This window comes from Thalassophryne amazonica, chromosome 11, assembly GCF_902500255.1.
Source record: "Thalassophryne amazonica chromosome 11, fThaAma1.1, whole genome shotgun sequence".
Lineage (NCBI taxonomy): Eukaryota > Metazoa > Chordata > Actinopteri > Batrachoidiformes > Batrachoididae > Thalassophryne > Thalassophryne amazonica.
Window position 1 is genome coordinate 9,976,367 of NC_047113.1, and position 13,561 is coordinate 9,989,927.

A 13,561-nucleotide genomic window follows, 5' to 3' on the forward strand; every position below is an offset into this window, starting at 1 on the left:
GTGAAACCTGACACCAGAATTACGGTGCAGGCAGCAAGCAGCATTTTGTTAATTGTCGACCTTGAATAAAGGTTTGCCTCATTTTGGCTTGAGCCTAAATAATAATAAGAATAATTTAGGCTTGAACCTAAATGAGAGTCTGAGGACGGTTTGAAAAAAAAAAAAACGCCTGGGCTTTTAATCAAGGAAATACGGTTCCCACTTCCCTCAAATTGGCGAGTGTCAGTGCTGAACTTTATTTCATACTTCTGTTGTGACTGGGCACATCCAGACTGCTCTGTCCAGTACATGTAAGGGGTTTTTATTGGAAATGTATTGTGATGGGACGGGACGTTTTGTCCGATGTGAGTGAAAATTTGTTATACAAAATCCGGTTTATACAGTTTTTATTACATGGAAAACCATACATTCTGCTTTTGTCCAGTGAGTGTGAGTGTCCGGTTTTACATGATGACAGTTTAGGCAAGTTTTACTGTATTTGCATCACTGTTACTCCAGAGCTACTGAGACAATGAGCTGGTCATAGATTTTAATATCAGCAACCAAGTCAGCCATCATGGAAACCACTGCCCAGTCCACAAAAAAAAATAAAAATAAATAAATAAAAATGCAGTAATAAAACACTCGATGGCAACATCCATTGCCACCTTATTTGAGTTTAAAAAAACCTATGAGTGACATCATAGAGGATCTGTCCAGTATATGTACAGTCTATATTTCCCTGCTGACACTGAGCAAACGTCTTGTCTTTCGTGGATCTTTTTTTATGTCTCCCCCCCCAACAGTTTACTGGTGCCATTATAACAAATGGTTACTGGTTAGAGGCATAAATTTGCATACATCCTTGACTGAAGAGTTTAAAGCTCAATTTTACCCTCCAGTATATATTCCATTTTATCAACACTGTGTGTCTTAAATCATTTAGTATGTCTGCTTTATTTCCATATGAAACTCTGTCACGATAATAGTGACAAGATAGGCTTTTTTTTTTTCAGTTTTTCTTCACAAAGTCAGTTTCAGTGGGTCACTGTTTTACATATACAAGATGAATGTCTTGTTAAATAACTTGGAAGATTCTTGAGGTGAAGTTGATCACAAGCTGACATTTCAAATTGGACCACGGTGTGTAGTGGATAATTTTGCCTGAGTGGATCATTTTTCACAAAGACAGTGTTGAAAGACAGCAGGCAAAACTCAGGAAGGACTAAATCGTGAGTGTCGGCAACAGAAGGTCAAACATAAAATGAAAAGTGGAAGACTCATTGCAAATTACATTTTCAAAAGAATGCATTATGTGGTGTGAGGGTAGACCTCTTCACAGTCACTATGCCCCCTGCAGTGGACAACAGTATCTTGCAAGGTGCTGAATTGCACAACTGAAGGGCCCAACAGTGCTGCTCCAGCCTGGCTGTGTTTGACAGAGTCCTACTGAACAGACAAACCACTTGACAAAAGTCAGGAAAATCTATAACTACAATATCTTGGGACCATACAGACTTTACATCAAGGACGGAGGCTTAAATTAGCATCCAGCAATCAACAAACTTTTGTTCTAAAGCTCCAGCAGAACCTCAAGATCACAACTAAAAATTGATGGAGTTTGAGGCATCAGTAAGAATTGCGACTAACATCCACCTTTAAGATGGCACTCCAGTGCTATGATCAAAAAGGCTGTCGATGAAAGAGGAAGCCGTTAATTTAAATCTCAGACTTTGTCCTGGTAATCAACTGTTAACTTTTGTCAAGAAAAACTGAAATCTTTCTTGGAACTATTATTTTTGAAGAACATTATTTGGAAAAAGGAGACACTGTGAGTGATGTAATGGGTACATTGTTCGATTTAATGGAACATGTGCATAAGGAGGAATTTGAGTTTTTTTTAGCAGAATTGTATGTAAACGTATCTCCATAAGTGTAAGAGTAAAACAAAGTGCATTTGTTTTGTTTTTGTAGGATTTTTTTTTTTCCACAACTAATATTGGTATAAGTATAATTAATTTTATAATTCTTTTTTCCTGCTGTTGCCCATACTACTGCTACTACTGTCGTTAATGATATTTTATATTGTATTGTTCTGACTACATTTGGTACTTTTATTACTTATTTACTTGATATTAACACAATATTAACAATGAGTTTCAGACATTTATTTAAAACTGAAAAATGAAATATTTGAATTTTGATTGGCTTCCTGTGTGACTCCTTCCCCAGATGTTTACTATTATTTGAAATATCCTCCAGCGGATTTTCTACCCAGATTCTGCACCATCACTGTGACTGGCTTGCTGGGCATGTTCTTGGCCCGGAGAGGTAACCTGATTCCCAGTCCTCAACCTGATTACATGCTGATTGTGCTCAGAGCATCTGTTCATGGATGCTGTCTAGGGGAAAAGGTGCTCAAACGGCTTGGAAGGGTCTTTTCTGTTTGGTCTGTCTGTTTGTTGCGCCTATAGCTCTGCCAATTAATGTATACAACAAGGACATTGTTTGACACATTGGGGAGGGGGAATGATAGATTATGATTAATCATGTCGCATGTAGAAGTGATTTTCCAAAATGAATGTGTAATACCACAAGATGACTGGATATAATAACAAAATAAACTAGACCTGCTAGCAGGTGTATACAGGGTCCAAGCCCCCCTACGCTCAACGCCTCTCGAGCCCCCGTGAGGCCCATGTGACTCATAACAATGCAGCTGTAGGGATGTGAGCCTGACCCGCAGAGCCACGTAGGCAGCGGCGCTGTCACACCAGTTTGGCGATCAAGACCAATTTACCTAATATGTCCATACTTTTTCAGTACGTCCACTGAGTTGCAGTCATTGCTCCCACCATGTGCATGAGCCATTGTGCCTACAGGTAACTGTTGGGGTTATCTTGTGTGTCAAAATCCAACCCCTCGTTTGCATCGTGACACCTGGGTAAAAGATTGAGGAGGGGGTAGATTGTTGGGGGTGAAATACATTCGAAACATTGTATGCCCCCTGGCAACTACGGTGACCATGAAGGCCCGACAGAAACCCTGAACATGACATGACTATCAGGGCTCTGATGGAACAAGAAGTCCTCAACAGCAGATCAGGCAGAGGAGGTGATGCTTTGTAACCCAGTGGCTGTGAAGGCAGATGAAGGCTGGCCTTGATCGTCTGTGATTTCCCAGCCATGGGACCAGGCTGATGGTCTGTCTGATGCGGGATTTCTCCTGAAGTCCACTATCATCTCCACAGTCTTGAGCGGGTTAAGCTCCAGTTTGTTCTGGCCACACCAGAGGACCAACTGTTCTACCTCCTGTCTGTATGCAGCCTCATCCCCATCCTGGATGAGACCAATAATGGTGGTATTGTCCACAAAAAGTGGCAATCTCTGTTGTAATATTGGCAAGTTTTGAGCAACCAAGCTCATCTTAATAATGTAAGCCCTTGCGTGTCCACTGAATCTATAAGCAACTCATGGTGCAGTTGACACTCATGACTAAAGCAGACGTTGGAAATGGTAGGTTTTATGTACGTTTGGTAAAATTTTTGCATAAAAATGCAAAGGTAGAAATGGCTGTATCCCATTGTAGAAGATTCACAGAACATGATGAATTTTGATTGACTGATTGATTGTTGACTGATTTTTGTGATGCAGTATGTGGGAGTTTTAAAGCCAAATGTATTTTTCTTTATTATAGTACCACCTGCAGGTGAATAAATATAATTATTTTTATATGAGTAACGTGAATAGATCTTTCATCTTTAAAAATTTCAGCTGATAAGTTGTATAGCGTGTGCCACACCCCCTTTCATACTATGTCTTATTTTGAAAAATATAAAAAAACCTAGTAATGATATACCAAATGTAAAAAGAGATTAAACGCTTCATCTCTACTTGAAAGAGAATGTTTCTGTCAACTGTGGTGGCATTTGATGTAATATGTGGAAAATATTAATTTCAATAATGTTTCATATTTTCAAAAATTTAGAGTTATGGACTTCAAAATATGTACCAATGTATGAAAGTTTTGTCTCTTTTCACTACATATGCTCAAAACGATTCAGCTCTGTAGGGCAAATGGGTGATTTGTGGTGAATTTTTAAAATTTTGAATATTTTCGAGCGTATTTTGCATAATGAGACACGCCCACTTAATGCAATCATCACCAAATTGTTGGGTTAAAATTAGATATGATCCCCGATCATAAGTTGTGAATTTCATACAATTCTGTGCACATATTTTTAAATTATCCTTTTTTTTGCATTTGTAGTGCTCCTAGTGACATATGTTTACCATATTTGGTACATAGCCTTTGTTCATTCATTTGTATCCTTGTGGCAAGTTTCGTGTTTGTAGGAGTTACTGTTGCAAAGATATGCAACACTTTCTGTTTTGACTGCTCCCTGTGGGCTATTCTCCTTTACAAAGGAGAACAGCCCACAATCTTTTGAGCGGTCATGGTCATTTTAATAACTTAAGATCTAATTTGTCCACAGATTTGACTTGCAAAAATGGGTGCCGATCAAAGTGATGGCCTGGAGTGAGATACATTTTTATGGTTTCGCATATTTTGCAGTACTGCGTAAAAATAAAAAAATAGAAATGGTATGGCCAATATCACAAATTGTGGCACAGTCCAAAGAACATAGGGATGTATGAATTCTGATTTTGCGATGTGCACTGTTCGAAGTTTGGTCAAAAATGCATTTTCCATTATTATAGCACAACCTGTAGGTTAAAAATGTAAATGTTGTTGTGACACTACCTTAAGCTGGTCGGTGTCATCTCAGAAAACTTCAGGTGGATAAGTTGAATGGTGTGAGCCATGCCCCTTTTGTAATTAAAATGCTAATAGGCCACGCCCCCTCTGATCAATCATGATGTACTGATGAGATTTGGGTAAGACTTTACCCAAGATTACCCATGCCAAATTTTGTGCAATTCAGCTTGGCCAATTTTGAAATATAAATGTTTTAGTTTTATGGCACCGCTAGTGTCTAATTGAGAAAATATTAATCTGACTGCCTGTCTGCATCATTACTAATCAGAATCCCGAGTTTCATCTTGATTGGACTTACCATTCTTAATATAGGCCCAACTTCTTCTGTTAGCTGCTTTGAACAAGAAGTTCTTCTAATTTCTCAGAAAGTTTTAAGCCAATCAAGCTGATTTTTATAACTATACTCATTAGGGTTGGTAGATTCTATATGTAAAGTTTGGTGTCAGTCAGTGTAACAGTCTGAGTTGTGTTTCACAAAGCCAGTTTTGCATATTTTGTGAATTTTTGAAAAAGTTGTCCAGGTGCGTGTCTGTCTGGGCGTGGCCTAACTCATGAGATTCTCCTCAAGCCACTGAACATATCCACATCGGGTATTTCAATGTACTACGCATACGGTTCAGAAGTTAGAGGCCAAAATGCAAATGTACTGCTATAGCGCCCCCTGTATGCAGATTTGTTTCATGTTTTTTGTGTCTGTTATGTGCAGAGTTTTGTACGAGAACTAAAAATGCCAACTCCACAGCTTCTATGGTCTTGGCCTCTACTATTGCATTGAGTGGGCAAAAAAAAAAGAACAAAAATAATAGGGTTTCCAGCCCTGCTGGGACTGGGAATATTGGTGCTTTGCAAGAACTGGGAGAGTAGTCAGGATTTGGGGAAAAAAAATAAATACAGCAATGTTCAGAGACATCCTGGATGAAAACCTGCTCCAGAGTGCTCTTGACCTCAGACTGGGGTGACGGTTCATCTTTCAGCTGAAGCACACAGCCAAGATATCAAAGGAGTGGCTTCAGGGCAACTCTGTGAATGTCCTTGAGTGGCCCAGCCAGAGCCCAGACCTGAATCTGATTGAACATCTCTGGAGAGATCTGAAAATTGCTGATGCTCCCCATCCAATCTGATGGAGCTTGAGCTGTTTAATAATGTAAACAGTAAACAACTTTGGCCTTTATAATTCCTGAGAATCAGTGAATGTCATCTTTCCGTGTGGATGAGCCGCTGGCCTGCACAGTCTGAGCATGAAGAATGGAGAATTTGGGTATTTATGTGGAAAGCACTGCCTGATTGATAGGTAAGCTTTTATCTGTGCTTTTATTTTGTGACATCCTCAGGATGAAACTTTGGGCATATGTGGGGTGAAAAAAAGGAAAGTGTTTGTATTTTTTTATATTTAACTCACCATGGTTATGCAGCTGTTTTAGCCACGCTAATATGCCCACAGTCTTTGGAAGAAAGCAAAGCATATGTAAAATTCACCGCAGTGGCGATGCAACAGAACTGTTTGGGGTTTTTTTTCTCCTAGCTCTGAGCTGCTGCACAAAACAGCACTAAGTGCTCCCCACATCCAGCGCGGATAAATTGAAATATGGGGGTGGGATTACCTGTACACATGCTGAATGTCTTATACCTGTACTGGTATAGACCTTTTAATAAATTATATAAATATGGACATGATACACAAGCATCTCTGTACCATAGTTGTAGAGCATCTGTCATGTCTTATCTGCATACAGCAGAAAACCACTCCTCCACTGTTTTTTCATTCTAAACAGTTGACAGAGCATAAGTTCACATCGTCATGGCATCATCTCTGTATATGTCCAAAGTGCTTTCCTTAAATTGCCAGATCTTTATTGGCTTGTTAGCTTTATTCTTACTGTCTCTTGGTAGTCAATATGACATGGCAGTCCTGCAACAAATGTCAGATTGTAGCTAATGCTAACCACTAAGCAGAAAAAAAGTGCTATGCTTGGCTCCACAATATGTGCTCTTGCAGATGATGCAAAAAAGAAGTCATTCCTGCTGTGTTTTGGATCATCAGCAGACAGCATGGGGTGAAAGCACTGAATGTCCTTCATGCTTGATATGGCTAACATTTGCATGTAGGAAATTCCTCCCCTTTGTTGGTAAAAATGTTTCACAGATGCAGCAAGACTGTAGATTTATGAATCACTGATTACCTCACCTTTTTTCCACTCTTTTTGAAAAACTATATCTCGAACAATGTTGAGCTTCTTCTGCTCACAGACTGTCAGTTTGTATGAAATTACTCAGTGAAAGGCAAAATATGTGAAAACACATCAATCATGAAGTTATTCATGGCACAGCTCCCAAAATGTCTGCACTATTAATTCTCCTATAAATGGACACACAGTAACACAAAGTATTGGACCTGCATTTTCCAGTATCTGCAACGTTAAAATATGAGATTGGTAGAATAATGATTTATTTATGTTTGAGTGTCCTTCTTAGGGTACTAAACATAATTCACCACTCCATTTTGATTTATTGTACAACTCATCATGGGAATGTTTGTTTTCTGTCCCAGATTTGTACTCAGAATGACATCATTCGGAAAGGCACTTATGCTACGCATACCCTTCTTAATACAGCACTCAGGCTGGAAATGGTTCTAAAATATTTAATATTGCCACCAGTGTCAAAGTAAAATTGTTAGCTATGCAGTCCTACATAAAATTAAGCTCTGGAATCTAATCATTAGTTTAATTGTCATTGTTCTGTATATACCTTGTGTTTCAGGTGGTCGTTTCAAAGGAGTAGCGATGCCCCTTGGCCTGATGAGTGTTGGTGCAGCAGTGTGCTACCCAGCTCAGGTTGTCACTGTGCTGAAGGTAACAGCACTTTCTAAAACACTGTCCACTTACTGGCTAATTGTATCATATCAGTCTGTATCCTATTAATTTTTGTGGCTCAAACAGTCCCTGTCTTTTCCAAGGTGACAGGTAAGAAGGTGTATGCTGCAGGTCAGTGGACCAGCTCCGCAGTGTCTCTGCTTCTCAGCTCCAAGCCCAAAGAGCTGCCTGCACCACAGCCCCAGGTTAACGACCTTTTCTTAAATATCATTTATAAATGTTCTCCATAAAATACTTTGAAATTAATTAAAAGCTTTAAAAAAAACAGGAAAAACTGTTGACTATAAAATAAAACAACAGTTTAACTTGTGTAGCTAACTTTCCACAGGATAAATTTGCCCTCTACACACTTCACTCACTCGAAAGACCCTTTTGTTTCGCAAATGTTTTGTCTTTCCTTCAGAACTTTGAGCTTTCATGATCTTTATATCTTTACTGGAATATAACAACACTAAAGTTTTGTTCTTTATTCGATTGCTTTGTAGTTTCCATGATTACACCCACGGCCACTGTAGGACTATGTGTGTGTGAGAGAGAGAGAGTTGGAGAGAGTTTTGATCCCATCTGAACCCAACTTGGTTTAATTTTTGAAAGTTAGTCAACTGCAAACGTATTTTACAGAAAAATCTGTTTAAAAATAAAGCTCACAGGCCAAGGTCAGAAAATGTGGACTGAATGCTTATGTTTTGGATATGTGGTTATTATTAAGCACTAATGCATATGAAGTAATATATCACCTCTCTATCATTCAGATGACATTTGGCTTTGAATTGTAAAAAATTAAGTATTTAACTGTTTAACGTGAACAGTTAGGAGGTACCTCATTCCACAGGGCACCATTCTATTGCGATCCCCCATGATCCAAAAAGAGTCCAAAAATGGGATGAAATGCCTTACTCTGGCTTGCCTCCTATCAGGCTTGCTCATAAAGTGCAGACCTGGTAACTTGCTGGGTTATAAAGTGCATACCTTGCAACCCGCTCGAATACGAATGTAAAGGTGCGCCTGCCTGCATCCTCGGCCAGAACTGCAACAAACACTGCTTCTGCTCCAAATTTTACTCCGATGGAGCACAGTCAAACATGTTCCAAGCTGAACTTACTAGGACTACCCCGTTTAAAGTTGTTTGAACATAATTGAAGCTATTGAGACTACGAACATCCAGATGCCGATTTGATCAAATTTTTGAACAGCTTGAAAATTTCACCCCGATTTCTAAACTGGTGCTGATGATGGCTGTAATGTTTGTTACAGTCATCATCAGCTGTATACCATGTTTGTTCAAGATTGATAAAAGATGGATAGAGAATGTTTCTGTGAAGGCTCTCAGTTGTCCAGGTGGTTTCCATAGTAGAGAAGCTTGAATCTTCGACTGGACTTGAAGCGAAACGTCCTCGCGTCAAGCAACCCAGTCCAGTCGAAGATTCAAGCTTCCCTGCTGTGGATAGAGAAGTTACTGTGATGCTTCAAAATTTGCTGCGATTTGCTATTTGGGCTGAAACAGGAAGGAATGGTGCCCTGTGGAACAAGATTCAAGATTGATTTATTAATGACCACACAAGTTGGTGGAATTTGTCTCTTTATTCATCTCTGTGTCAACACACAACAAACAAACAATAAATAGACAAATATGCATAGAAACATCAGTTAATGACTTTGTTTAGTGTCTGTACAGCTGTTGGAAAAAAGCTGTTTTTGAATCTGACTAATTTCGTTGACAGGGACCTGTAGTGTCTTACAGAAGGCAACGGTGTGAACAGGTGATATGCAGGGTGTGAGGGGTCAGAGGTGATTTTTACTGCCCGTTGTGTGATCCGTCTGTGGTACAGTGTGTCAGTGGAAGGGAAGGTGAGGCCTGTGATTTTAGATGATTTGTCTATTACGTATTTGTTGTAATTTTTTGCATGAATAGGAGTCCAAATTTCCATACCAGATGATTATGGATGAGGTGAGAATGCTTTGAATGCTGGCGGTGTAAAACTGAAGCAGGATGTTGTGCCTGATTCTGAATTTTTTAAGTTGTCTGAGAAAAAATAATCTTTTATTAGCTTTTTTTTGTAGATTTGGTCCAAATGCAGTTTTCATTTGAGTGAGTTACTGATATGTGTACCTAGGAATTTGAATGACTCAGTGATAGAGATGGGCTGAGTAGAAATGGAAATGGGGATTTTGTGAGAGGGTGAGCGTGAGAAGTCGACTATGGGTTCGTGGGTTTTTGATGTGTTAAGCTCTAGGTTATTTTTTGGCACCAACTGACTACTTGGGTGACCTGTTCATGGTAGTGATGTTTGTTATTGTTAGTGATGAGTCCAATTATTGTAGTGTCATCTGCATATTTAAGAATAGAAGCTTAACTGTGGGTGGATGTGAGGGAGTTTGTGCAGATGGGGAAAAGCCAAGGGAAAAAAAACACAACCCTGACGGGTGCCTCTGCTGAGGGTCAGAAGATGGGACAGGAGGCTACCCATCCTGACTCTGTGTCCTTTGTGACAGGAAGTTATGGATCCAGTGGGAGAAAGTAGTGCCATGTTCATGAGTTTATTGAAGAAGTTGACCGGATTGTGTTAAAAGCAGAGTTGAAGTCAATGAACAGTATCCGGGCGTAGGTGTGGGGAGACTCCAGGTGTTGCATGATGTAATAAATGGCCAGGTTCATTGCCTCTTCAACAGATCTATTAGTCCGGTAAAAAAACTGGTGACTGTTCATGAGGGTGGAGGTAAGTTCTTTCAGGTGTGTGAGTATGATGTATTCAAATGATTTCATTATAACCGAAGTGAAAGCTATTGGTCTGTAGTCATTAAGGCAGGATATTTTATTGGATTTGGGTACTGGAATGATAATGGAGTCCTTAAAGCATTTGAGAACAATGCACTCACTGTGTGGGGAGCTATTGAAAATGAAAGTGAAGATTGGGGCTCGCTGGGATGCACAGTGCTTCAGAACACCTGGACTGACACCATCAGGCCCCGCCGCTTTCCTCTTTTTATTTTTGCTAAACAGGGGCGTAGTATTGATTAAACATGGTGGAAATCTAGGATTAAGTGGTTAGATTTTGGACATAATTGACCAAATTTCAAAGCCACACAGACCCATATAATGCGGTACTGAACACAGAAAATTAATTTGCATGAATCTGTCAAACATAAAGGTTGCTGGATAGGAATCCATTTAATGGCAGGATCATAGAGAAATTCATGCCTTTTTGTAGTGTGTATGTTGTGACTGTGATAGGGTCCTTTGTGTTGCGTAGATGCATTGTAGGAGTTTAGGCATGCTTAAAACATAACAAACAAACAATAGGCACAGATCACTGTGCCATATATCATCACAGAGCATGTTGTTTTGTATTACTACAGGGAGAGAGGCTTAGGCAGATACACAAGCGCTACACATAGGTACTTGACAGCACCACCCTAAAGCCACATGACCCATTGGCAAATACCACAGTGTTATAGATCAGCCCTGTGCAATTTATGTATCATAAAAAGCTATTGCGACTTCCATCTATGTAGCTGTTAACCTACCTGTTGCTATCTATCTATCTATCTATCGATCGATCGAACCTGCTGACGTCTTTTTAAACGTTGTGATACAGAGTGACTCTGCATCTACTGACCACCAGGCACGAAGAAGCACATAAGGCTTAACAATTTAGGCAAGTTAGATGAGTGCATGACCATTCAGAACTTTATATGCCAGCAACAGTAAGTCCCTTCGGCTGCTCCCTTGTTTGCACTCGGGGTCGCCACAGCAAATCCAAGGTGGATCTGCATGTTGAACTGGCACAGGTTTTACGCCGGATGCCCTTCCTGACGCAACTCCACATTACATGGAGAAATGTGGCAGGGGTGGGATTTGAACCCGGAACCTTCTGAACTGAAACCAAGCACATTAACCACTTGGGTCACAGGGACCCAGTCAATGGAAGCCAGAACGGGTGTGATGTGATCAAACCTCCTGGTTTTCATCAAAGCTCTAGCAGCAGAATTCTGTGCCATCTGTAGACATCTCATACTCTTCCTTATGTGGTACTCCAGGAAATAAAACATTACAACAGTTAGTTCTGGAAGACACAAAGGCATGAATCAAAATTTCCACATCCTCTATAGCAGGGGTGGCCAAGTTCAGTCCTCGAGAGCCACATTCCTGACACTCTTAGTTGTCTCCCTGCTCCAACACACCTGAATCCAATGAGCCTTTCATTGGATTCAGGTGTGTTGGAGCAGGGAGACAACTAAGAGTGTCAGGAATGTGGCTCTCGAGGACCGAACTTGGCCACCCCTCTCTATAGTCAGGATAGGACTTCTCATTAAAGTTGTATACAAATGAAAATGGACCATCCCTATGACCTCCTGAATGTCCAGATCGAAAGACCCTGATGGATCAAAACTCACAATAGGGTTTTTAACTTATTCCCTTTGATTAATGACACAGTCATTAAAGGCCCGGTCACACGGCGCTAACAAAGAGCAACGAAGCCCAAACAAAACAAGAAATCTGGACTTTCGTTGACATTGTTTAACCTTCGCGCAGCTTCCTTCCTGCGGCTGGTGCTTCGTCAGGATTTTTAAACTGTCGAAAAATTTGAACAAATGCTGTTGAAAACCTCAATTCGTCCGTAATTCTCTTTGCTGTCATTCTTGACAGTTTATCATTTGCTTAGTTTTTGTAATATTAGCATTTTGTTCGACTTCGTTCAACCTCACAAGTCCGCAACCACATCTGAACGAACCGATAACTAAAGCCTCGACCAGCTGAACGTTTTCATACAGTAACAATAGCGTTAAGAACATTTTATCAACTATGTACGGACGTTTCAAACATTTGTGGCTCACCTGTGTGTGGATGTGGACTTTGTCTGACACGGACAGTTCCCCATGACCAGTTCCAGGCACAGACAGTTCCCCACTCACCTGGAAGTACTGTGGAAATGAAGGAGAGGCTGGCTGCCTGTGGCAGTAAGCAAATAAATTCTATTTTTTTCCAGATGGAGGGATGCAGGCTGCAGCTCTAGTGCAACTTCAGTCTGTGCGCGCACACGCACACACATATGCGCTAATGCACGGCTCACTGATGCCTCGTCATCAGCAAAAAAGAGTAACAGAAGCAACTCGCTGAAACAAAACAGAGATGTTATTTTTAACAATTTTCTGCTGTCGTTCACGTGATCATGAACATTTTGTTTAAAGTGTTGAGGTCAGCGTTAGCTTTGGTTTCCTGTCCATCCTTTTGCGCGCTTGCTTCGCAGGCTATTTGATGATGGGAAAAGTGAAAGCTCATTCATCCACCTTTTCTCGATTTGTGACTTTGTGGCTCTTTTCCTTCGTTCAGGAATCGTCGTATGTCGTGTGATCGGGCCATAAGTGATTACCATCTCAGTTTTCTCTGCTTTCTAAAGCGGTACATTTGCAGACATTTAATTTTTCACTGCAACCACACAAGCCTCCAGTTATGTAATCTGAGACATTGCCTACAGAGACCAGCACATACAGTTGTGGTCGGACATTTCCATACATTGTGACATTCATCGTGGGTATGAATGTCATGGTAATTTTGGGCCTTTAACAATGTCCTTGAACTCTTCTTTTGCCAGGGTGGGATGATTGTGCAGCGTACAACATTAATGAATTGGGTGCACAAGTTTGAATTTATTTTGGATCTTCTCTAATCCCACATAGGGTCAAAATTATACATGCAGGCTCAAATATATATACATACACACCCACTAATACTTGGTTAAATGTCCCTTAGCAATCTGCACGTCAACCAGAGGCTTGTGGTAGCCATCAACAATCTTCTGGTATAATTCTGGCTGAATATTCGACCATTCTTCTTGAGTTCATTTAAATTGGTTAGTTTCCTGGCACAAACCCAGCTTTTAAGCATAGTCCACAAATTTTCAATGGGGTTTACGTCGGCGCTTTGAGAA

The 13,561-nt window shown here is 40.3% G+C and overlaps 1 protein-coding gene across 1 annotated transcript in view; it reads left to right on the forward strand.

Moving 5' to 3' along the window:
* apool (apolipoprotein O-like) overlaps nucleotides 1-13,561 on the forward strand; it is a 65,394-nt gene that overhangs the window by 7,342 nt on the left and 44,491 nt on the right. Inside the window, exons 5-7 of the mRNA XM_034181854.1 lie at nucleotides 2,212-2,310; nucleotides 7,519-7,610; nucleotides 7,715-7,816. Of these exons, the coding sequence (XP_034037745.1) occupies nucleotides 2,212-2,310; nucleotides 7,519-7,610; nucleotides 7,715-7,816 (293 nt within the window). The remainder of the gene's footprint in view (nucleotides 1-2,211; nucleotides 2,311-7,518; nucleotides 7,611-7,714; nucleotides 7,817-13,561) is intronic.